General features: G+C 35.4%; 1 protein-coding gene across 1 annotated transcript in view; it reads left to right on the top strand.

Moving 5' to 3' along the window:
• The window catches only part of LOC107186336, a 96,252-nt gene extending 77,628 nt beyond the window's left edge, over positions 1-18,624 (top strand). Inside the window, 2 exon segments of the mRNA XM_015574178.1 lie at positions 10,573-10,683; positions 18,402-18,624. Coding sequence (XP_015429664.1) covers positions 10,573-10,683; positions 18,402-18,624 — 334 coding nt within the window.
• The last annotated feature ends 8,913 nt before the right edge of the window (positions 18,625-27,537 follow it).

Below are 27,537 nucleotides of genomic sequence, written 5' to 3' on the forward strand. Positions count from 1 at the left end.
TAATTTATGGCCGGGTAAGGTTAGATTTAATCAATATATCACTTGAAATTATTGTAAATAATTTGAAACATGTGGATGCTGTCACGATGAAGTACAGTGAAAAATGTGAAAGCTTACATTTTTATTAGCGTGTCACATTCTCTGTGCATTTACCTATTGTTATCCGATTTCCGATCGCTGTGTCGCCTCGACGAGTGAACGAGAGAATCGCTTTATATCATTTTCACAGTTGGTCAACCATATCATCGAACAAAGATCGCCGGACGTTTATAGAGGGATTCTCCAGGGTTAAAGGATTAAAAGTTACGTGACCATTTGTTCGCTACATACGCAAGGGCGCATATTTCACGTATTTAATTAATGTCAAAGTCAGAAGTAACGAATCATAATTGATATTTGCATAAACGTTGATTAATATAATTTTGATCAGAATACATGCACTTGATGAATTATATATAGTTTACATGAAAAAAACATAGTGTTGTTAGCAGAAGTCAGCAGAAAAATTTACACAGAAATATAAAAGTCTGTAGCTAGTATTTATTTTAAACAAACTCGTTAACAATAAAACTCTGTCGAATGTCTCAAGGAACTTACTGTAAATTTTTATTTTTATTGCTCAATCGCTTTAAAACAGAATACAGTAAATCCTCGATGAGTGCTCGAAGCCTCCTCGGCACTGACAAGGACAGGTCTTCAGACGTAATGGTGGCTTTTTAACGAGGTTTAGCACAATGATAGAGCTTAGAATTTCAAAGCCAAGTATATTTGTTTCAGCCGCATAGGTCCATTAGTTTATGAAATATTTAATGTTTAGTCCCAAGGAGCCTTCGAACACTCATGCAGAATTTACTGTATTACTTGTTTTCAATAAACTGTGAATATCTCCTTTGCTTTTGATGATATTAAAAAATGCTTCAGATACAAATTGAATAGTTTCGAGGGGAGTACAATTTAACATAATTATGCTCGTCATTCTCTATAAAAAGGTATTAAACTGTTTATGCCTAAAACGCATTAGTTTAGGAGATATTTTAATTTAAATATGACAAAGTGGTACTAGTAATACGATATTTACATCCTTAAAGTTGATGTTAACAAGTACGTCCATAGACGTCACGTGTAATTTTGAAATCAAAATATCTCTTAACTTAATGGATTCTCGGTATAGATAGGTTAATACCTTTTTGTAGAGAATGTCCATCTGGATCGACTGATGTATTAAAAAATATATAATTCCATTTACAATAACATCGGTGTCCTTCGTATGTTCTCTACGCAATCATGTCAAATTATACTCCCCTCGAAACCATTCAACTTGTATCTGAAACATTTTTTAATATTATCAAAAACAAACGAAACATTCCCGGTGATAAAGTTAGATGCACCACCCAGTATAAAACATAGTTTATATTAATATAAATTATAATTGTTAATTCATACATTAACGCGAACATTAAAAATCGCCTCACTATTGTTTCAATGATAATCAGAATTTGCGTACATTTTTTTTTAAGAACTATAATAATGACACAGTCGAAGAAAACAATAATGCATAAAGACGAGAACAAATGTAGAAATTGCTTTCTCTCTCTAAGTATCGTATTGGGTTCAGAATAAATTAGAGAACTCATTGGATCTAATGAAAGTTTTGTTGTTTATTGTATTTTACAGACTCCAAACGAATGGACAATAGTATTTATATTATAATATTAGGTTAACACTTCAAGTGCATCAGTGGGATAAAAGACCTCAGTTCCAAGTTCGACCTGAACCTCCATTTTTGAAAACACATCCTCACTTTAAATCTCTTCTCTATTACTTTATTTTATTTTTCCTTCAATCTCAATTCGTTCACTCACTTCTACCTGAAAGTACAAACATTAAACTTAAAAAAATACTTTTACAGCTTTTTTCCAATAATCCATAGTTTAGGAGATAGTTCGAGTTTTACATCACTGAGGGTTACTTGTCCCCCATTATGCACTTCAAAGAACTTCTATGATATGTGCACTCGAAGTAGTTAATTTATTGAACAGTGTAACATATGCAATGCCATTCGTTAGACGATTCAACGCGCATAACTGCGTTCGTGGGTGCTCGAAGGGTTAATGAAAGTAGGTCATAGATTGCGTTTAATCTGCATGAATGTTAAACGTACTCCACAATCAGGTTTCATTTTGACGTTCCGTTGGAGAATGTACTAGGAAGTGAACTCTGTCGACAGTATCGGCATAGTCTCGACACCCTTGCGCACTGCTCCTTGCATATAGAACTCGTTTGCACATGAATCAACCGCGCTGGAGTCGATTTATTATCCTATGACCTGGAATTTTTAAGTGCCTGGAATATTCATAGCTGTGACTAACACGTTTCTTCTTTGTTCCGAATTATGTGCATCATTCGTGGTCAGAGGAGCTTCAACGCTAGGCACTGTACAGTGATTTGACACTAGAAATGCATAGGAAACAATTATTCAAATTTATAAACCCAAATAACCATTTGCGTGCAGATTGTCAGCAGACTGGCAGCAGATAGTGACAAAATCTGCTCACAAATCCATATCCATCTGTTTCTGCATTTGGCTTGAGTTTTGCAGGCGGAGACTGCTTGGCGGAATCGTAAAGCAGATTGTTTATTGCAGATCCTGCATCAAATCTGTAGCCATTTTGGTTATAAAAGCTCATAACAGGCGTTGGACAAAATCTGGCTATGCAGGTTTGGCTGATTGGGAATGAACTGATTTCTTCGGTTTCATATTGCAATAAAAGTTGTGAAACGATCTGAGAAAATCCGTTGTTGTAACATTTTAATTGTCGTTAGATGAATCACTGACCAGTCATCTTGACTGCTTTAGTGATTAACGCTAGAACTACCAACACTGAATGTACATACATATACTGAATTGAACTGTTTGATACATTAGGTTGGTCAATAAGGAATGTCGTATTTCTGCAGTAAATAATGCTTTCCTTTGTTTTTTTTTCTGTAAAACACTGCTCCTGACTAAGAAAATATATACAGGGGTGCAACGTCAGCTAACGTTTGCACCTCAAATATCTTTATTGTTTTTAAAGATACGTCAAATATCTTAAGGACAAAGTTGAATGGTTCAATGGGGATCACGCGATGACAAACAAATTTTTGTTTTTATGTCATTTCTTTTAGAAATGTCAAGGTCACCTTCATTTTTTAAATTGGAATCACCCTCTTTTAAACACCTACAATGATAGTCCCTTTCATTAGGAATTCAGTAACAGTAATTACTCAAGGTCATTCAAGATCACGGAAAAAAGGGTGGTTCCATTTTAAAAAATGAAGGTGACCTTGATATCTCTATAAAATGACATAAAAACAAAAATTTGTTTGGCATTGTGTGAGCTTCATTGAAACATTCAACTTTGTCCTTAGGACATTTGACGTATCTCTAAAAACAACAAAGATATTTGAAGTGCAAACGTTAGGTGACTCGCCCTGTACATATTCTAAAAGGTGACACTATAACGCGTAGTTTTTTATTTCATTCGGTTCTACACATTTGTTACAAGTGCATAAAATCGACAGTATAGTGAGTCACTAACTGGAGAATTATTGCTTTTATGGCACATGTGAGTGGTGAAGTACTATATGAAAAACGATATAGACCATAAAAGTGTTTCTATACGTATTTTTAGACATGCGCTGAGTATGTGAAAGAAATTCATGCTTTGCACTACATTCGTTGCATTGTGTTATTATAAATTTAATACATGCTCTGCTTTCATAGGTTCTATATAATATTTATTCGAAGTACTTTAGTAATTTAAACAGTTCCTTTCAAGTTTATTTCACGTTCCATGAGCATCCTCATATTTATAAGGCTGGAGCTATATAATGCTGTAGTAACATATTATGTACACAGGATGAGTCAATAAAGACTACTATCCAAAATAACTTGTTACCTAATGGTTGTATCAAAAAACGTTTTAATAAATTATACAGCATTTTAAGGGTCGCATCGAATGGAAAAAATTTGATTTTTTGTGTCTTACTTTTATGTAAAATATCAAGGTGACTGAATTTTTTCAAGGTCAATGCATCTTTTTTTTAATACTACGTTGTTATCGATGGAAGAACGAATTTAGGGATCTATAGGATGACGGTGTTAAGAAAAAGAAGCATTCACCCTGAAAAACCTCAAGGTCACCTTGATATTTAAAAAAAAATAAGGTAAAAAAAATCAGATGGTATCCATCCGATGCGTCCCTTAAAATGTTACGTAATTCATTGAAATGTTTTTCGATACAACCAATAGGTAACTAGTTATTTTAGATAATAGTTCTTAATGACTCACCCTGCATATATGAATGTATTTAATAATACATAAATGAATGAATGTTCTTCATAAGATATTTCTTCTCAGAAAAATAAATGTATAATAATTTGTACAATATGTACGTGTACTTTTCAAAATTGTTTACAGAAACCTTAGAGATTAAACAAAATTTATTATTACAGTACAGTAATTTTCTCCCTGGGGTTGTGTTAGTCATTATTGACAATAGCACAATTTATTTTCCACCAATCGTACCATCTTACTTCAATAACAGTCTCTAGCAAACTATTACGGATATATGATACAATCGAACGTTGCACAGACCAGATTTCTCAAACGTCACTGTCCTAATGGATCAGTGTCACAAGACACGAGACGGTGAAAAAAAGTGACATATTTTTTTGAAGATTGACCTACTATGTGGAACTAACAAAAGAAATTACAGTCTCGATAAAAGAAATTACCCCCTTGATTCTTAGTGTTAAAATTCTAAGCAAAAATATCTCTTATATTATTCGGTTTGCTACGTTTCTTAGATATGGTTCAATAATGAATCACCATTTTTTAATAGTGTATTAAATTACCGTATTTTAATACTACTTTCAATTTTCCAAAGTACGTGAACATTAAAAATGAAGATTCAATTATAGGAATGGCTTATTATTAATAGTATTACAGTAAAGTCCCCTTAACTGCGCGAAACTCAAGACGACATGCGCGCAGTAAACATGGACCTTCACGCGCAGTTAAAGCGACTTTACTGTATTAACATTTGAATGTCCAAATTTAATTTCAGTAATTTTTTTGTTTAAAAATGGAAAACTATCACATAAATAATCGATAATTAGATTTATAGGAAACTCGAATAGTAAATACACGAATAATTATTTGTACTTTACTTTTATTAAAATAAAAGTTTATCCCAATTATGCCCAACACTGTGCACCAACTGCAATTCGGAGAGCTCGTTTGACATAACAAAAAATGAAAATGAGAAAACTCGTATTAACTAATCATTCTGAATAATCATTTGAATACTAAAGGGATGTCCGACAAGACGAATTATCTTCTGTATCAATGTTAATTTTATTTCGTTGTACATTATGGTTTTAACAGTTCTGTGTTGCTTTTACGCCCCAATAAACGTTTCTTTACGTAGAGTCTGAAACCACAATGTTACCAGAGTATCCACGAGTAATGTCTCTCAAGAGAATTCGAACCAGAACTTCTTATTCCCTTGTCCTCTGGTCGCGTTAAAACTGCGATGTCCTAGTTAGCGTAGTCAACGTTACTTACAACACGAATCGTGAGTGAATATTACAATTGCAAACATCCATTGATCCCACGATAATAAATTTCCTAATTTATTTACTGGCAAATTCAATTTTAGCAACTTAATACAGTGATAATTAAGAAGGAATATACAATTGGCGATGAGACAAAAGTTTAAAAGGAAAACATCATAATAAAACGAAAGTCAAAATAAAACGAAAATTGAGAATAACGAAATTGTATTGGAGACTTCGTTTTCAAATTATTAACGATGAAAAATTGATGTCAGAAACGCCTGAAACCAGGCAATCTACGTACAGTCAGTAAACGTAGCGCACAACAGTACCGACATATACACTGGTGTGCCTTGAGAAAAGAACGCCCTTACTTCTTATCCAAACATGTGATATGTACATTTTCCTTAATACAAATCCAACATCTGTAAGTCATTCGCGACCGTTGGTAAGAATGTCGAAGAACAGGTAATATATCCACTCATTGTTTACACATTTTTATTACGTTTCTGTCCTTTGCATGGAACTCCAGTAACGTTTTCTTAGTTTGGTGGCGGTTGTCTACGTGAACACATCTAGTCGGCGTGAAATAGCTCTCGAATTTTTTTATAATATTAATTTTATTTATTTATTATAGTGAGTTTTGTTTTAGTTACTGTTTATTCTGTGTGTGTGGTCTCCCTCGCGAATTTAAACGAATAACCAGGTTTAATATTGTGCAACAATTCGTGTGTACTTTTTAACGAAATGTCGCATAAAAATACTCCTCGTTGGAGTACGTGGCTACACTTGTTTCGCTACGAGGTAAAAATGTATTTTTTTTTAGGCGTCACCAATATACGCGTCGGCACTGTCACGCCCTAAGTGTACCACTTGTACGCAGATTGCCTGAATCAGGCGTTTCTGTCCCGAATTTTTATCTGATAATAACTTGAAAACGAAGTCTCCAACACAATTTCGCCATTCTTGATTTTTGTTTTACTTTTACATGTAGAATCTCCCCTTAATCTTTCTAACACCGGAGCCAAACTCTCTGTATATAAAATAAAGTTTGCTAAAAGTTTATTACCTTATAACTCTAAGAACTATAGCAGTCTAAACTCTTGAATGAAAAACACATAAATTTGTTGTTTATGGTTATTATTGACAGCCATGAATTTTTATCGTTCGAAAACAGAATGCAAGTCAATGGAACGAGTATATTGGTTTCATTCGATTCGTTTATCTGTTTAATCCGGCACATTTTCTGAATGCAGTAATCAAAGCATACTCGCGATATATCAACCACGGGTGTGTTCATAAATGTTTTATGATTCCTCGAGACTCAGCAATACTTTATCCTTTATGCGAAACGTATCGTGCATATTTCTTCTTCCTTAATCCATTATTCCGAATTAGCAATTTTATTGCCGTTTCTGGTTCCTGGATCAGGAATTCATACGCAGAGTTTCGCATAGCTTCAAGTGCTGCAGAGAATTTAGAATAATGTGGAATATTACAGGAGTGACTGCGTACATGAAGTGCTATGGCTCGCAAATAGTTCAAATTCTCTTTTACTAGATAGTTTACATAGATACGACGGAATTAATTCCATGTTAGAATGAATATTGGGATGACTAATTCATTAATCTATTCAAAACATACAATTATTTGAATTACTTGGTTAAAATAAAAAAGGCTCGTTGAAAAAAACACGAGACACATGACTATTGTACTGTGTTTATCTTAAAAATAATCAAATAATTCATGTGAAAGTAATTTTTTATTATAGATAATTACCTCGTGTAAATGAATAGACGATTTTGAGGTAGGTTAGAGGATCTGTTCAGAATAGGATCTATCTAACGAATGAACTGAAATCAATTTTTATAAAAATAGGAACTTTATATTATTTTTGAAGAGTTATTAAAAAAATAAATAAAATTAAAAAATAATTATATAAATAGTATATTATAAATTTATTTATTTAAATAAATTTGAAAATGTTATATAGTATATACAGCGTGTGGCATCGGTTACGAGTGACCCGGCCATCTGCTTTCACGGTCTGACATGCAAGGGTTGAATAAAATATTTTTCTGTGTTACATTATTATGTAATCTTGGCTAAATTATCGTAATTGTTTTTTCCTTTTGCACCTATGTAAAATAAAACTGTACAAAAATGCTTCACCAAAATCTTATGTCGTTCAGTTTTTAGGACATTAGTATATTTATGAAACTCACTCTAGTAATTACTACTAAAAACATCAATTTCCTTTAATTTTTGATTCATGTGGCCTCCGATAAATATTTAAAAAATCAAATATTGAAATTCTTTCCCTTCCATTATTTGGAGTTTAACATTCGATTACAGTTGAAAGCTCTTTTCTATGGCATTCCAAACGAATGATTGTGCACAAGCGTGAGAATTACATAAATCCATTATATTGTATTAACCTTCATTATATAATTTTTTTCTTCATCTCGGATTAACTTGATGTACGACGTAAAGAGTATTACGTATTGCTCGCGTGATGCATGAATATCGAAAATATTATACACGTAACGTACACTTAACTTGGCGAGCCTAATCTCCATAAAATAGGATTTTGATATGTTCGTAATAAATATTGTGTCGTAACACGTGTTCCATCCATACGTTACTTTGTCTGATTGAATTAGACTGTGCATAAACTATTCTATCACTCCACTTTAGAAGTAAGAAGTAAGAATTCTTACAAGGTGGCCCAAAAGTCAAAACAAAATTTAAAATCGTAATAACTTTTTTTAAATAATAATTTAACATAACATTTTATTAAATACTTTATATAATAAAGTTAAAAGAATGGAATAATTTCAATTTTCAGCCTTGGAACCTTGATTATTATCTAAAGTGTATAAACGTTTGTCCAAAAAACACGAAAGACTAAAAAAATCGTAATAATATTTAATTGAATATTTTATATAATGAAGTTTACAAAATGGAATTTTTGTTGCGCTAATTTCGGACAGTATTACTGATATTACTGTCAACTGCCATCCAATATTTGATTCACAAAGATGTACCCTTTAAAAAACAACCCTCTAATTTCAGCCTGAAGCTGAATCCTTTAAGATAGCCGCAAATAAAGAAATCAGGTGTTGGATACACTATTTCAGAATTTCGTGAGATTATTCGATCTCCAAAAATTTGCTTTAAGACCTCTATCGTAACTTCAGCTACATGAGCAGTGACTCCATTTTGCTGAAACCACATCTGAAGTATGCTCACTGCTTCAGATTGCAAGAATCTTTCGATCTTCGTTCGATATCGATTTTCAGTTACCGTTGCTGTGCTGCCATCTGCAGTCTCAAAATAGTAAAGTCCCATGATTCTTTGGGATGTTACACCACACCCAACAGTGCATTTAGGGGACTATAGTCTTCAAACTTTAGTGCCCCAGAATATACAGTTTTGCTTGTCAACGTAACCGTCTGAATGGAAATTAATAAAATGAAAAAAGTCTGTGAATAAAATTATTATCTTCTGGCGCCAGTTCTTAAATTCGAACTGCAAATTCTTGCAGTGATTGAACTTTATAAGGGTACAAGTGTTTCGTTGAAACACTTTATGATGACTTTCGAGACGACCCAAGTCGGCCAGAACGTGTCCTTCTTAATATTGTTGCTTCTTCTCGACTTGGACTTCTAGATGGTGGAAGGTCGATTACTGAACCGTGTTGCCGGAAATGTGCGATTAAACGACGAATCATTGACTCTGATGACAGCTCTTCCGTGTTGAAGCGCTCGCTGTAAGCTTTTTGCGTGAGAGTAATTGACTCTTGGTTCGAGGCAAACAAATACACTATTTCGACCCGTTGTTTTAACGTGAGTTTATCCATACTGTAAATATCTGAAACAAAAATTAAAAGGAACTATCGTTCGTGACTTTTAGACAGATCGTTTCGTGACTTTTAGACCACCCTGTATTAGACTTCCACTCAAGAACCATGATTGGTTTAATTTTGTTCTGAACCAATCTTATATTATCAAACCTGTGTTTTTATTTGGTTTTGGGATTAAATGTGTGTTTCAGTCGTCCCTTAAACGTTTCAAAAGTATTGTCATAACATTAGTTATGCCTTTGGTTTTTTAACAAATTTCGTAGACTTGTCAGCTTTTTCCCCTATGAATAATTATTTTTTCAAATAGTTACTTCTTAGGTTATCCTTGAATTGTCGTTTAACGTCTTAAATTCAGTTTTTCGTAGACTTATCAAATTATTCCCCTGTTTCACTTGGAGTTGTTATTTTCCTGCACATCTATTTTTAAAGAACTTATATTTTTGACGTTAATAGGTTATTTCTTGTTTCAACTCTCTGATATTAAAAGTCTCCCTTTTAGCCATCAGATGGCATCAGATCATTATCATGTTTTTGTCGTTCTTACTTTACGTCCTACCCTATTAACCTAGAATTCACTTTGAAAAATCGTTTGAAGTCAATTAATATTGTTTTAAACCCGATAACATTTTTCTGCAATAGAATTTATAATTCTTTAGAATAATGCTTTAAAATTTGTACAAAATAGGTGTATGGATAGTAGCTGTGATGCACTTTAGAATGATAAATTCAAAAGAGTTGAAGCAAACTATTCAAACAAACTTCCCACAGCAGAACAGATAATAATATCAAGACTATTCATTAGTAGACCGCAGATTTTTATGCAAAATGACATGTATTGAGGTAATTTATAAAGGCAAGAGCAACTGTGGGAATTATTTTTCTTCTCTCAAATATCTTTCTAACACACTTCATTTTTGGTACCGTATCATGGGAAAAAGATATTTCGAATTTATTGAACCAGTCAAACTGAGCAACCCTCTTAGGCGACGTTTGAATAAAACGAGTGTTTCGATAGTCGAGGTTCTAACCGAATAGAGAATTCCTATTCATGTTTCTGTGGAGAAGTTTCTGTAGAAAACTATAGGGAATTCCTATTAATGTTTCAGGGATTTTCCAATCGCGACATCATCGTCATTCGTTGGCCGACACTTCGGGGGTTGGCGAGCCAGCGGAAGTCACGGATACGTTCCTGTGCAACCGGCTTCCATGGACGAGCGGTACGGAATTTCTTTCGTGTTATACAGGGCGTTCCACGCATCTGGGCCAATCCATAGCGTTGAAACGATAAAATAGAGAAAAAAATTTTTATGAAGAAAAAATAAACGCTTTCGTGTGATGCATCACGTGGTGCATGTGTCTTCTTAGAAAAAAGAGACGTTCAAACGATTTTAAGGTCATTTATATTTTTTTAAATGAAGCTATACATTTTTTTATACGCCATTCGATGCATTTTTTAAATCTCTACAGTAAAGTGTTGAGGTATTAGGGTCGAAAAATGATTAGTTTAAAAGATATTTTAACTTTAGTTTCTCAGCATTGGACATTATTTGTATAGGGTAGAAACAAATAACAAAATAACAAATAAACTTTGTGAAGTTATACATAAAGAAAATTCTACATACAATTAAAACTGTAATTCATACGTTAGAAAAAGCAGCACTTAATTTCCTTTTCCCATTAATTTTTGTAAAATGATCAAAAATATTTAGTTGATTGGGAGAGTAAAAACGACGACTTCCTTACTAGCGAAAGGGAACAAGGTATTAAAGGGAAGGCTATAGTTGTAGTATTTGAGCTAGTAACATAATAAAATGTAATGTTTTAGATAATATAAAGATCATAGAAAATAATGTCGATCATAATTCAACGATTCGTTAAATTTTTTAGTTTAATATTTGGGTGATAGTGATTGGTACAAGCATCTCAATAATTTTTTTTATTATTGTCGTGGCAGTAATTGCATACGAAAACAAAGCCTTACGCTAACCGAAAAAAGTGACAGTATTTAGAATTGCAGAACAGCATGCAGAATTTTCTTTATGTACAACTTTACAAACTTTATTTGTTCTTTTAAGTAAAACAGTCTAGGATGATAATAATTTGTTAGATGGCAGTAAATAGGTCTTTTACCGTATCTTCAGTTAGATCCTAAAATCCCTTCGAATAAAAAACGGGATTCCACGGAAATCCAGGGCGACTTTTCATAGTGCTGCTATAAATGGAACAAACATCCGCAGTCTAATTACAAGTGCTTCTCAGCAAAACTCATAATTCTGACTTGTACTCATCTTCCCACCCACCACAGAAATATCTGCTGGATACGGGGTGCAATTGAATAGGACTTGGCTAACGCGTCTGTTTATTACATCCCGTTTTTACTTATTGTCAGCACGAAGACGTACAGCCTGGACCAAAAGTATTAGACACATTTATTATTACTAGACTGCGGATGTTTATGCAAATTCAGAGTTTTAGGCATTAATTTATAAACATTAAAATCGGATAGAAATCTAGATCCTGTACTAAATGTCTTATTATGTTGATAGTAATATATAAATATCACTAAATTTGATTAAAATCTTTACCTTCATGCATTTTGCATGTTAAAAATTGCTATAAATGCATAAACATCCGCAGTCTAATTATTACAGCTTGCTACGAAAACTATTTCTTTGAAACCTTTCCGTTGTTCATCATCCTTTGTTGGGCAATTCAAAGGAATTTTAAAACAGTTGACAATGTTTATAGTAGGTCATAAAGCAACTGAGCAGTCCATAGTCTACATTTTCTGTTTCTTTGTAACAGTTACAGTCTGCTCCAGAGTTGGGAACACTTTTATTCGTGAAAAGCAGCAGTTATACAGGGTATAACAAAAATGTTGTCCGACCCGAAAATGGGGCACTCGGGGGGTGAATTGGAACAAGTTTTTCCTTAGCAACAATGTAATCTGAGGCTTCATTACCGAGATATTAACGAAAAACCCCGACCAATCATATTTCTGGGTCGGACAACATTTTTGTTACGCCCTGTATATGGGATCGTCATCCTGACCAATTTGAACAGTTAATGAAATGAAATAATTGTTTGCTAAGTGTCTACTTATTCGAGAAGAAGTATTGTGTTATTGTAAAAATTGAAATTTTCACGGTTATGCTATTAAAAATGGCGAAGTATTTTTTTTATCTTTTATTCGTTATTCGAAATTTTTTATCTAGTGAACGAATTTGCCCATCTCTGGTCTGCTCTCAGTACTCGCTGCTAAAACACACATCAACTTGTCTTTAGTTTTACTGTTAATGTTTCGAAAGTTAAAAAGTTTTCCTTGAAATATGCTGGAAAAGAGTGAACTGGATGACAATCGACGCATGTTAATCCTTTTTCTTTTTTAAAGAACAGGGTAAAAGTCAGAAAGAAGTTGCTGTGATTGTCAGACATTAGGGCAAAGGGTAGCCTAATAAAATATTGACAAAAATATTTTTTAAAAATTCATATTATAAGGGGTGCTCAATACTTTTGGCCACGGCTGTACAGTCGCCTCGGAAAGTAAGTTAACGACCAACCGTATTTCATACAATATTTCACCAAAATACTGCTCAAAGAAATATTGAACATGCTAATGAATCTCCAATAAATGTCAAAGGAAACGCAAGAATCTCTTGCCTCGTAGTAATACGACGTTCATTGTTGTTTTTTAATTAAAAAACTTAGAGGAAATGATCATTTACTTTCTGAGATGATTGTACATATTAGATGAATTTTTTAAATTAATTATCTTAAAAACAAAGCATTAGGTACACAAAAAAAATTTATTTTACATTTCCGACTTATTTTTGCCCTGTAAATATAAGCTGATATTTGTGAAAAATCGATTTTATCACGTACAGAGAAGGTTTATTCCACACGTTCCATTTATTTCAGTCATTTTTACACGAAACATTGCGCCCTTTCAGTTGTACCACGAGTCACGTCCAACTCTGATAAAGTTTTATTTCGATTTGTCTCCACGAAATCAGATTTTCAAGTATGCCAGAATCCACAGTGCACAATACATGTACCTATGAATTCATAAGAAAAGCGACGATATTTTTATTTTGAAACGTTCCACGTCCCATACATTCTTCGACGATGTTCCATATACAGGGTGTTCCGCTTAAAACAGACTATCTAAATATCTTCTCTACCTGTGATCATACAAGAAATATTTTTTACGTAATTTAAAGGGTTTCAAGATACGATCAGATGGTGGAAAAAAGTATATAAGTGAATTTTAAATTATTAGAGTAAACTTTTTATAATTAAATTTAATTTTTTAGAGTTCAAGGTCGTTTCAAAGTCATATTATTATACGTGAATAAATGCATAAAAATGTTGGTTATAACAGGAAAAATTATGTACGTAAAACAACATGAGTGACCTTGAAAAAAACATTAAAAAATGACACTTATAATAAATTTTTGCCACCATCCGATTCATCTCATGAAACCATTTAAATTACGTAGAAAGTATTTCTCGTATGATCACAGATAGAGAAGATATTTAGATGGTCTGTTTTAAGCGGATCACTCTGTATACACACCGCAATTGACGTCACTTCAGCCTGCAGATACCTTTCCCTTTAAGGACCACCCTCGAGACTTGGTCACATGCCAATGTCATGCACAAGGTATATACACACATTTAACAGGCCACAGTTGTGTAGTGTGACAACTGATTGCCATAACAGTTGCAATCCTAAAAACGTTGCAAAGGAAAAAGTAGAAACTTTTAATTTTGTGTTCATATTTTTCACTTTTGCAGATATAAATCTTAAATATTTGGAATGTAATAAAGAATTTCCACGATGCTTCGAATGGTTTATTAAGCGAAAGGTGTAAGTTTAATTTTGTCAATTTTAAACACGGAATAGAGTAGATCTAGTTAGTAACATAGGCTCTAACTCTTTTTCTAATCGGGGAAACAAAGTTACCAATGGGAAACGTACCATGAGCTACATATTTATTTATTTATTTTTATAATTGTATTTTAAGAAAACACGAAAGCACTAAATTTACAAAAATCATTCTTCTATTTCATTTTACATTGTTGGAATACATAATTCTTCGAATATGAGTGTGTTAGTGAAGATTTTGTATAAACAGGTTTTTTAGAAATATTTAGAAGTATTTAGAAGTATTTAGAAGTATTTTAGAGGTATTAGAAGTACATATTTATCTTCTTACAGTGCGTTCCAACACAATCTTAATTATTCTTGATTCTGAATGAATAATTTCATTACTTTAAAAAGCAACGACACTTTTTTGGTAAATCTTCTAAAGGATAAAATATATTATTATTAACCTTAAATTTATATTACATCTTGATAATCGGATTTGCATTTATTGGATAGAAAAATAAATGTTTAAAATACAGAATAATAACAAAAAGCTGTCTGTGTATATGGAAACTTCGAATTTTCTTCAAACAAAATGTGCAATTACATTTATCTCTGTGCACTGTTCCCAAGAATATAGTTATCTGGGTTAAGGTTCCAAAAATGTATGGATCAGCGTATTCCTGAGTCACACGTCAGCTGTCTCATATAGTAAAGTCGCTTTAAGGGGTTATGCCTACCTGCGAGCACGAAAAAAGACATGTACTTTCGGAATTTATTTTTAAAAAACTTGAAGTCTTTTTTAAACATACGTCATTGTATTCGAAAGTGTACATTTTAAAATGCTTATAATAATTTCTTCAATGCAAAATATGAATAAATAAGGGAAATATCTGCGATCACTCGGCGGCGTTTTTATTTTAGGCGTTTGGCGGTGACCACAGTAATTTCGAGTTCGTTTATCTAAAATAAAAAATCCGAGCAAATTTAGTTAATGTATTAAATTATCTAGTGCCCAATCGTTCATTATTCTGAAAAATTAATTTACGACAGAATCGTTCATTTTTTATCTATAAAATGAAAACTACGCAATGAAATACAAAAAGCCACGATCAGGCACTACATTTTTATGTATAGAATGAGTCCACCAAAGCTGAATCAGTTCGGTCCAGCGGTTCTCGAGATATTTGGGTCACCGGTTTTGAAAATGTGATTTTGAGAAAAACACGTTTAAACTCTTAAGTCAGGTTTACAACCGAAACAATGCAAATTTTTTATATATACATAGTTATTCTTAGTATTACGGCTTCATCTAGCTTTGTGTATTTACTAACACAACCATAAATTGCATTTGGGCACAGTATTCATGACTCACGCACCCCTAGAAAGGGATTCTGCCACTTTATATCTGCTCCGAAACTTCCAAGGCCGTATACTTTAAACGGGCGTAACTCCACCAATTTTGGTCGAATCAAATTCAAACTTTTACACAATATTTCTAAAATGATATACTGTAAGAAAATATTAAAACCCAAAAATCGATTTCTTTAAAATGTATAGGTAGGCATAACCCCTTAACTGCGCATAAACACTTTGACGCGGGCAGTCAACTCGAGGCTTTTATGCGCAGTTAAGACGACTTTACTATATGGGACAGCTGATGTGTAAAGGCCAATTCCAACTATCCGTATAACCGGCGGCAGGCTGGCCGCCGTCAAAACTTTCTCCAATGCTTTTCAAACGATGGCATTCACACTTGCCGCCTGCTGACCGCTAGCCAGTTGCAACTGACGGTTGCTTGACGACAGCTAGCTTGCCGCCGGCTAGACGGATAGTGGGAATTGACCTTAAGTCGGAAGAACGCTGACCCAGTGTTTAACTTATTTTATGGATTCTAAACAAAATTAATTTCGTTATAAGTTCCTGCCTTCATAACTTGATAAAAGCCATTTATTTAATAAGTTATACCCACCATCAAAATATACTATGATTTGATAGGGATCCTTGCAATCTGAACGAAATTATATTCAAGAAACCTAAAAACTACTAAATTAACCGAAAGGTGGTACTTTTGACCGGTAGGGGGAAGTGGATATAGTTGATCACAGTTTTGCCTTTTCATCGACATAACCTTTTATTTTATTTACATCTCATTATTTATATAACAGTTCTTAAAGTATATCCAATAAACATGCAAATAATTGATAAGTAGACGTTACGTTTACTTATTGAAATTAAACATTTGCTTTTCATGAAAATATGCATAAGTATCCTTCACCGAAGGGGATCACTATAGTTTCTAAAGCAAATAGCCCATTGACTTTATTCAAAAGAAACTTTACTCCAATAAATAACATATAAACTTGAAAAACAAACTTTATTCTAATAAACAACAAACAGATTTATAGACTATTACTGTCACTAGTTACCATCATTAACTTTTCTTTTTCAATGCATTTGACTTTCACAAAATTTAGTAATTAAACTCACCTTGACTATCTCTTTTAGTATAAAGATAGCTACAGATACAAAAAGAACTGCTGTTTTCACCTAATTTGTTGAAAACCCTTGGAAATCCAGTATTCACTTCAAACGAAAGAAGTAAACGACAACCGAAGTATTTACTTTTTGTTTAAAAAAATAAATGCTTTTAACTTCTTTATCCTATGCAGCAGAAAGACAATTGCAAGCTACAGTGTTACCATATTGCGGACATTACATTTAAAACACGGAAATAGGCAAATATTTCCAATACATTAATTGTACAGTGTTCTGTCGATTATTGTCAAGAACTCGGGTCCGCGACGCGAGAAGCATCGAACAGAAGAAATGCTTCAGACCCGCGTAAATTTGTTTTTTTTTTTGGAAGCCCGAATTTTGGTAACAAAAGTGGGGGAGGGGACAAGAAACTATTCACTTGACATGGTTTCACAGCCACCCCCCTCCCCTAGTGGTGGGGATGACGCCTGACAAAAATCGTGTAGAACCAGTCAAACAGTGATCGACGGAATACAGTATCATCTTTATGATCATGTATCCCTACTGATCAAGTGTCCCCACTTTCCCATACTGTATATGTAAAAAAACGATCCAGTATCACCAGGGGCAAGAATTAAAGTAATCAAGACGACGTAGAACGTGTATTTAATCGACTAACAAGAGAACATCGGGGACTGATACACTCCGATTTTGATAAAACTTTGCATAAATATTTATTAGACCTATCTAAGAAGATAGCTGTAATTGAGGGAGATATCAACCCTTTTATCCGAACTGCCCTTTCCATATGCGTGCTTATAAGTCGTAAACAACAAAAGATATCAAAACATGGTTAAAATAAAAGTTATACCGTTTCTTGCGATCTATAAAGCTGCATGTAAATTTTTTTGAAAAAATTATTCTTTTTGGAAAATTGAATTCCCCATCCCCCTTTTTGAAGAACTGTATTTTATTTTTAATCAACAAACGCAGCTTTATAGTTCTCAAGAAACGATATAACTTTTATTCCAATCATTTTTTTTATATCTTTTGTTGTTTACGACTTATAAGCATGTTATAGAAAGGGCGGTTCGGATAAAAGGGTTGATATCTCCCTCAAAGTGAAAAACGGGCACGAACGAATTACAGCTATCTTCTTAGAAGGGAAGGCACGGAAGTGTCCCCCTCCGATTTTGATGAACCATCGTATGTCTGTTAAGCAGTCAAAAATAAGGGATACGTATTTTTGTTTATCGACTGAGACGCGACTTTAAGGGTTGAAACCACCCCCGGAAGTTGCGACCCGAAAGTACTATCTCGAAAACCAAAGTTACATGAAAACTTCTAATGGAAAAGGTTTGCGGTTTTTTATGTAGAATAATATGATGCTAACAAATTATCCAAAATATAATTTATTTATAACAAAAAATTTTCGGATCGAAACTTCGAAGGGTGGTTTCTGCTTAATAGACACACGAAATTTCATCAAAATCGGAGGGGGACACTCCCGTGCCTTCCCTTGTTAGATAGGTCTAATAAATATTTATGCAAAGTTTCATCAAAATCGGAGTGTATCAGTCCCCGAAGTTCCCTTGTAAGACAAGGTATGTTCAATTAAATCCCCAGGTATTACGGGCCGTCTTGCGTAAACGACGCTCGTCCAACCTGTCCCCATCACTGGAGGAGCTACGACTACGCGAAAAACACGCTCGAGTCGAGCTTCGACGTGCAGCACTTCGGTCTGCCGATACTCAGCGTCAGCGAGCCCAGCCCGCCGGACGAGAACGACCGTGTGGACGAATACTTGTAGGACATGCTTGCCGAGGACTTCGCGAAGGAGCTCCTCGTCTGACACCGCATAATCAACTCTGTGTTATCCTCGTCGTGACTAACGAAAACACGTCGAGTACAGAACGCCGTTCTAAGGTAAAGAATCGAACTTCACGAGTGTCGTACGGTGACAAAAGCCAGGGAGAAAGATGCTAAACTCTGAAAAATGGGGATCATCGAGATACTAACCATACGTGAGATAATTAACCACACGTGCCCCCGACGAAAATCTTCACCATCGAAGGGGGCGAATAATTCTACTTCGAAATCGATTATGTTCGAGTAGGCGCCACTTTACAAGAGTAATTCGAAGTCAATTTTTGGGTAGAACTTTTGAGTTTACGACCGTACGCGACCGTTAAGGTGAATACAGGAGAATATTTCTATTTAACTATAGTGAATTCTCGATAAGTGTTCGAAGGCTCCTTGACATTGACAAGGAGAGGTCGCGTGATGTAACACTGACTTCTTAATGAGGTTTAGCAGAGTGATAGACCTTGGAATTATGAAACGAATGGTATTTGTTTCAGCCGCATATGGCTATTAGTTTATGAAATATTTAATGTTCAGTGCCGAGAAGCCTTCGAACATTCATCGACGATTTACTGTATTTAACGCCGTTCACCGCAGAGTCTGTTTCGGTTGAATATCCATTCACGGTCGATTGTATTGCTTGACGATTGAAATTGTGTCACGTGACGGTCACTGGTGACCGACAAGACCGTTAACCCTCTATAACTCGATTTTTTTTGTCGTATTCAGAAGAAATGATACAAGGTAAAATTATCGAATATTGCCCTTCGGATATGAACTAACGAATCTTTTAAAACTTTCAAAGATTTGATTTTTTTATTTTGTTTATTTATTATTATATATTAGACGCCTTGATTATGAAGAACTGACACATAAGATGCTATGCTACCTTATGGGGAAAAAAGAAATAAGACCAAAAATAGGGATATACAAGATGTCTCACCTAACTTGAGCACTATCAATATCTCACTTGTTTTTGACACTAGGAAAAAATGTAAGAGTAAAAAATGTTGGCCATCTATCGTAGTTATTTTATTATTTAGTAAATAATATTTACATCCATTCCCATACATTTTTGGATTTTTCGTGCTCGAGGTTACATTAAGGTCTTGGTATTGTTAATCATTGGACTGAGCTTGACCTCAAGTATTACGTCACGGTGATAAAAATATCTAGGCCCACTTTAAAACAGTATCGAAGACCTTAAAATCTTGAAAAATATGACCTTCGGGAAAAATTTGTTGCTCATCAGAATATTTATCCCTTCCAAACAAATAATGTTCTCCTCTCACATTCTTTCCTATCATTAAAAACAAGTGAAATATTTTATCTTTTTGAGGCGAAGTTCTTCTCAACGCAAAACTCAATAGTATGATAGTACAGGATATAATACACTCAAACATGAAGAAAAAAGATAGAGTTAACGTAACTTTGAAATAGGATATACAAGGGTGTCAGATAATACAACCCGGCAGGTGATTCTCTAAGAAAAAATAAGTAAAAAAAATGAATTAATTTTTTTCGTCTCAGGTTTCATTTTGGAGACAATTGAATTTGAACATTCATCTTAAGGTGCGTATCCTCGTATCGTATCATTATTGTGTATCAATCTGGACGGGCAAGCGTTGCATCGTTGCGTATGAAAATGTATCGTATAGCGATACGATGATACGCAACCATGATACAATACGAGTATACGCAACAGATAAATAGAGTAAATCAACCAGTGAATGACCGAATTGTTGCATTTATGGACATATGGGATTAATACTTGAATGTGTTTATTTATAACAACAAAACAAGTGTTAAAATTGCAATTGCATATATTTTTCTTGAAATTTTTATAAAAATAATTACTTACTCTTATAGTGATTTTAATAAAATTATTTATAAAGTATAAAACGTGTAGAAGCCCAGTAAATGACTGCTTCATTTCTGAAATATTTTTAATAATAATTATACTTATTAATGTTTGCTTAACACACTAAACTAAAAATATGAGATATTAAAAGTGCATCAACGCTACACTTATAAACATTTAACAATTTTTAAATTTATAATTTACATTTCTTGCCTAATGGTCATTCACTGGTATGCAGTCAATTAATGACACAGCCTACGCACCTTAAACGCGTGTATTCGTGCTGACAGTAAGTAGAAACTGTCTGCGAGGAACAGACGCGTTAGCCGAGCCCTATCCTGTTGCCTGTGTAGTCTAAAGATGGCGTGAGCTGCTACTTGTGAATCTTACGCGTGATTCGATCACGTTCGCTCCCAATCACGATGATTTTTCACAGTGATTCGTGATTTTTCGTGATTGTTTCTGAACATAGCCTGTATATTTTATATTAAAGACATCGAAACAAAAATTTAAGTTATATCGTATAAAGTGGAGGAATAACTAGATACAACGCAAAATTAATGATTATAAATTATAATCTACATGTTACCTAGCAAATCGTTCTTTTAGAATTTCTTGTTTTTTCTACTGATTTAAAAAAAAACAAATAGTAATGTAATTCGTCGTAAAATCATATTGAATACGTTTTTCTGTTTAAAGATCAAAGACTTACGATCGCAGAGAGCAAATTCACTCCAGATAAAAAAATCGCAATCACGGTCGTGAATGAAGTTAAATCACGACCGTAATCGTGATTCGGCGATCACTGTGATAAATCACCGTTAGTGATTTTGCACGCCATCTCTAGTATCCAACAACTGTTCAAGTTCGATTATCTCGAAAACGAAACATCACCTGAAAAATATGATTCTCCCTTTTTGACATATTTTTTTCTTGTAGAGTTTCATACTACCTTGAGATACGTTATATGTATAGTCCCATTAGTCCTTCATAATGGGATTATATGCCCTAATAGATCTCAATGGTGACAGAAAGAAATATAACAACAGGAAAAAAAGTCTATTTATTGAAATGTTTTTACAAAATGATTAAGAAAGTAAAATGGTTGACAGAATAAGGTAATCAATTAAAGTATTATGAATGGTAAGGTGTGAAACATTTAATACAGAGTCCAACTCTACAGCATGAACATCGACGAGCAAATTCGGCTTCCGCTAGGAAAAAAAGTGAGGTAGGCGAAGGGCCTCTTACCAATTAGTTTTGGAAATTACTGAAATTTATGCCAAATTACCATTCGGTTTACCATTTATTTCAGTACTTGAAATAAATTTACTAAGTGGTAGGAGACTTCTTTTACACCACTTTTTCCCCTAGCAGTAGCCGAGTTTGCTCGCAAGGGAACGTATCGTATCTGAATATCTAATACATCTCTTTCTTTATAAATTTTATGTATAAAGACAGATAATTGCATTTGGGAGCATATATCCCAGCAGACATTCTAGAAGTTACCTTGCAAGGTATTGTTCCGTCAGTCTCGAAGGGATCAAGGTGCTCAAACTAGGTATGACACCCTGCATAACATGTGACTTCGAAGTTACATAACGTTATAGAGGGTTCAGAAAAGAAAGATAAAAAGATGGAGAATCCATATTCCCTTCACATGTACACGATACTGATCGATAATGTGACGAACAACATGGGACGATCAAACTCAAAACGCATAATGTCAATTGCGCCGACGACAAGGCTCCAATTAAAGAAAGGGCACTCCAGAACGTCCCTTCGTACAGCTCTAAAGGTTGATGCATACGATTAATCGATGTTTATTCCAAGTTATCCCGTTCTACCGTTTAATGGATGTTTCATGTGAGTACGTAAACGGGATGATCGTCCTGTGTGTCTTTCGCCGTACGGTGTTCCGTGTCCAGTGCCGGATCAATGGGGGGACTAGGGGGGGTCGCGGCCCTGGGCCCCACTTTCTAGGGAGGCCCCGTTTTAAACATTGCATTTATGTCAAAAAATGATTGAATTAAATTTTGTTTACTATTTCCCTTTTGAAATCATTAGAAATTGTACTAAATGTAGAAATAAATCGGACGAAAGTAATTAATATGCAGGGTAAACCACGAAACGTGATCGTTTTCTAAGAAGACGACTCCAAATGTAACTCTCAGATTTGGTTCAAACTTTTCTCACTTAAAGTATAAACTGTGCACAAAGAAACCCTATTGGGGTTCCGCCACATAGGCCCTCGTTGTTGAGAAAATTAACAACAATGTTAGATTATTCTACTGCTAGCTGTGCAATTCAAATTTTCCTTGCATGCTTAACCATCGGTGCTGACGTCATAAATGAAACTAAGCAGTTGTTTCTTCGTTTACGCGAGTGTATTGCAGCTGATGGACGCCATTTTGAACATCGGTTTAAGTAAAGTAAATGACATTTTCTTAATGTTCCTTTGGTTTAGAAGAAAAAAAATTATTTGTTATAATGCTTGCCGAATTCGTCTCGGTATCCACTAAAGAATGGGCGTAGACAAAATTACAGATTTATCTACAAAAAAACTGAAGGTGACCATCAAAACTCTGAAAGAAGGGGTTGACAAAAAATTTGTTATAATCATCGTAAAGCTCTCCTTGAATCATGTTATGCTACCAAAAAAAATTTCCATCGAACACCTAGTATAATAATCTAAGTTGATCATTTTTCGTAGTCCACCCTGTATAACGAAGCATTATTAAAATGAAAAATGCTAATAGCGCCCCCCGCCCCCCTCCTCTACCAAGGGAGCCCTCAAAGGTTTAATGCCCCGGGCCCCAAAAATCTTAATCCGGGAGTGTCCACGCCTCTCCCTATGTTTCCCTTTCCATGTTTCCGTACGGCATTGTTAATTGGTAGCCGATCCAACACACGTTCGAATACAGCGCAACGCGTTGGGACGATACTTAGGTAAATATTTACAATAAGGGAGCTATCTTCGATTTCGATGATTTTTTAATATGTTGTCAAGGTCATCATTCTGAATAGTATTGTGAAGGTTTTCGTTCAGGCTTGTCATTTGTAAAACCGTTATTATAAACAAAAATTAATATCGTACTTCAGTATTATTGGAAAGTAAAACAACCGATGACCTTGACATATGTTGTCAAGGTCATCCTCCTGAGTGACCCTCAGAAACTTTCAGTTATCAAATGTTGTTTATTAAAAAGTTACTAAGAGAAGAATAATACCTTTTTCTCGAACTGTCTCTAACCAACTCCGGATTACTTTTTTTCTTGAACTGTGTCTAACTCTGAAGCATTATACTGATCGGCAGAACCATTCCTGGCGGGGGTGCCGTGGTGCCCCTGCACCTGGGCGGCCAAACCCAACGGCGGCCGCAATCGTTTATTATACATATGTAAAATTTTTGGCTTGTAAGAATAGTAATCAAAACTTTTTCTTACGAGTATGAACATTTTAGACAAACAAAATTCAATCAAATGAAGGGGCTGTGAGCATAGGTAAAATTTATAAAAACAGAAACGACACACATACGTAACAAATGAAATTATGAAGATCGTTTATTTGGGCACGCAGCGAACAGGACCACGCGTCGTTCCGGTCACACAATGCATTCTGTCGCTACGACGCACTTCGCCCGTTGGCATCATCGTCCAGACAAAAATTGACAGTCGCGCCTTTGTTCGTCGCCAGCCCCGTCGCTATATCGGATGCGACGCACAGGGATCTCCTGACAGGAGCGTATCTTACAGTTTCGGCCAGCCCTGACCATTGTCCGTCCCGGGCAATCGCTGTATGTAACGCACAATTTGCGGAAAGCAAAAAAAAAACAAATAAATGGGTAAAGAGAACAAAAAGAAAAAGAAGAAAAAAGAGGTACCGCACACGGTATTCAGTCTTACAGCTACCTTAATTTCTAAATTTATTTTAAACAATTGTTCTTACGAGTATCATTATACAGTTTCCAAGGTTTCATATTCGCAGGTTCCCAAACAGCTTGATACGGCTTTTGTGTAAGTTGGAAACCCTCGACATCAGCGACCACATATCTATTATTCCTTAATGTCCGAATGATTCATATACCTTTAAAACGAGGGACAATTTTGTGTAATGCACCCGGTGTACTATCAAAATTTCGCTTTATCACGAAGTTTCTACGCAACCAAGCAGTAAGCATAGTTGCCCGATCACCAGCTGGTGCTTCACTTACATGGTGCGAATCTCTGAATGCGGGAAAATCGAGTCCTATGACGGGAGCAAACACATCAACCATTGCAAAGTTGTTATTAATGGTGCCCTCCCATCCCGCTATTGCGACTCCATTAGCCTCCGTATAACACAGGCCACGCGCATGCGCCGTTCGCTCTCTCTTAAGCGCAAAAGTTCTAATCGCGTTACACTGTGAACTACCCATCGCTACAGACGAGTATACAGTTCCCATAGGCAACGATAAACGCTCCCGATTTTGCACTGCCTGCGCTCCATCTATTGATGCTATTTGGATCCATGCTAGTATGGACGTGTTGACGCCTTGTATCGGTCTTCCGACATGCATTTTGTACCGGTGTTCCAGGCTTTTTAATGCTTCAGACACACGTGCCGCGAGCTGTCCTGACCATCGGAGCCTTGACGACATATCTTGGCCATTAGGGAATGTTATCTCCTGCATGGACTGCAGTCCCTCTTGATTGAGGCGCTCAACGTTAGGTCGGTATCCCAACAGGTTTATGTTAGGCACGCCAGCTATAGGAGCCATCCCGACAGGGAGCGGCGCCCATGCTTCGAATACACGAAACATATTTTGGCGGACTGTCTCCTCCACCAATCTCGAAGTTACGAGTGGTGAGACGTAGCACTCGTACACGTTGTGCGTGGCGGCGCCACAAACTCCAAAGCCACCCGCGTCTTGGGCCGGGTGATCAGCATCAGCCATTACGTAATGGTTAGGAATCGCACAAGCCGGGAAGTTCACTTTCACTAGATCACCTTGCGGCGAAGTAGTATTCGCGATGGACTTGAAATATTCCATGATAGGCGCAGGTATGTACTGCGTATCAGCTATCAGGTCGAGGGGATTAGCCTCTTCAAAGTACCTATCCTCGGCATTGACAGTTCGGACGTGATTAATAATCACGGCGTTCAGTATACACGTCATTACGTGTTGGAATGCGCAAAAGGGCATCTCGCGTCTGATCCGAGGGTTTTCCATCTCAAGATCAGCATATACGCGTTCGCACAGCAACGGAAATGTTGAAAAATCCAAGTTGTGGCTATAGACGCGAGTGGGGCGAGTACCGGAATAAGCGCCTTCTTTCCAAAGCGACTCATCAATCAGGGTTTCTTTTGATGCCTTGACAATGTTAGCGGTCAGTTCGGCTGGACCTCGGATTTCCTTAGATTCCACCGGTTTCTTGGTTTTCCAAGCTTTAGCACGCTGCTGCTGTCGTGGGTTCATCGACCTGGATTTTGACGAGGGCTCCGGAGCATATGGCTCCTGGTCATCAGCCCAATTAGTTGGTACTGGCACATCCTTATATTTCCGTTGATTGAATTCGTACATACGGCGTTGGTTCCTGTTCGTCCGCGGCTTTCCGGCGGGGAGACTTTGACCAATCTGGTCCATACGTTCCATCTTTTTGCAAAGGAAAAATAATAACAAATAGTTGTTTAATACGTCAAATCGACTAACATATTTCGCAATATATCTTTCTCAGTATACGAAAGTCGGCGCGGGGAGGAATGAAATGGCTGATGTTCTTTTAACGTTATTTTTAATTCCGCGTTCACCGTCGGTATTGTCGGCCGTTCGGGTTTCACATAATTATTAGCAAAAATGGATTTCACTTCTGGCTTAATTTTTTCAGAAATTTTAGGGTTAATTATTATTCCATCCGCCTTTTCATTTTCCGTGTCGTACGGTTGGATATTTAGAATTTCTCGTATTGCTTCGTTACAATTGTCTGACATTGGCTGCAACCTATACTGGAAAACTTTTAAAACATCACGGCCCAGCACCGCCGAAGACTTCATCGTATCGTCGGGTACAACCAACAACCTAACATTTCGCTTCGAAATACCAGTCAATGCAACAGTCGCGCTCACTACGCCTGCAATTACCAACTCGGAACTATTTATGCCGTAAAATTTCAAACCCGGTTCGTTCGTTTTCTTTATCGCGTCATTAGGTATAAATTTCTGCTTTACAAAACTGACTGGACTGCCCGTGTCGATCAAAGTGTCCAGTTCGATAATTACCTGGCCACGTGTTGCCCCATTTTGTACTCTACCTGTCGGGGAAAATTGTCCTCGTCGTTAAGGTTGACAACGATGTAGGAAATCTGGGTGGTTGGTTCCGGGGAATTTTCACGTCTCACACCTCCAGGTGGTCTTCGTGTGCTGTTTTCTTGTCGAACGTTCGTGTAGTAACTTCTTCTGGGCTTTCTGCAATTTATAGACAAATGTCCATACTCTTCACAGTTGTAAAATGAACTATCTTTATGGACAGCCCAAAATATGATATTTAGACGTATTTATTGAATTAAATTCGTGTAGGTAATTTATGGTCGCTATTTATCAACCATAACATCATTATTACCAACATTATGCGTTAGTTTCATACTTATATATGGAATAAAATATTCAATTATATAAAACCATTTATCTTTTAGAATCTTCGTTAATTTTATGAAAATAAAAATTAAAAATATTCCTTCAGCATGATAAATGTTTAAAAAAGCTATGTATATGTATGTATATAGGTATAAAAATAAACACTGCATATCAAATTCTTAATTAAATAATATTAAATTAATCAAAACGGCGACACTGTTTTTACACCCGGGCGGCCAAGAACCTAGGAACGGACCTGCCAATCGGAGTTGGTTAAAGACAGTTTTTTTGATAACTTTTTTACAAACGGCGACTATCGACTAAAACCTTCACAACACTACTCAGTGCGATGACATTGACAACATATTCAAAAACCATCGGAAATCG

Source organism: Dufourea novaeangliae, unplaced genomic scaffold (assembly GCF_001272555.1).
Source record: "Dufourea novaeangliae isolate 0120121106 unplaced genomic scaffold, ASM127255v1 scaffold85, whole genome shotgun sequence".
In the NCBI taxonomy this organism is placed as follows: domain Eukaryota; kingdom Metazoa; phylum Arthropoda; class Insecta; order Hymenoptera; family Halictidae; genus Dufourea; species Dufourea novaeangliae.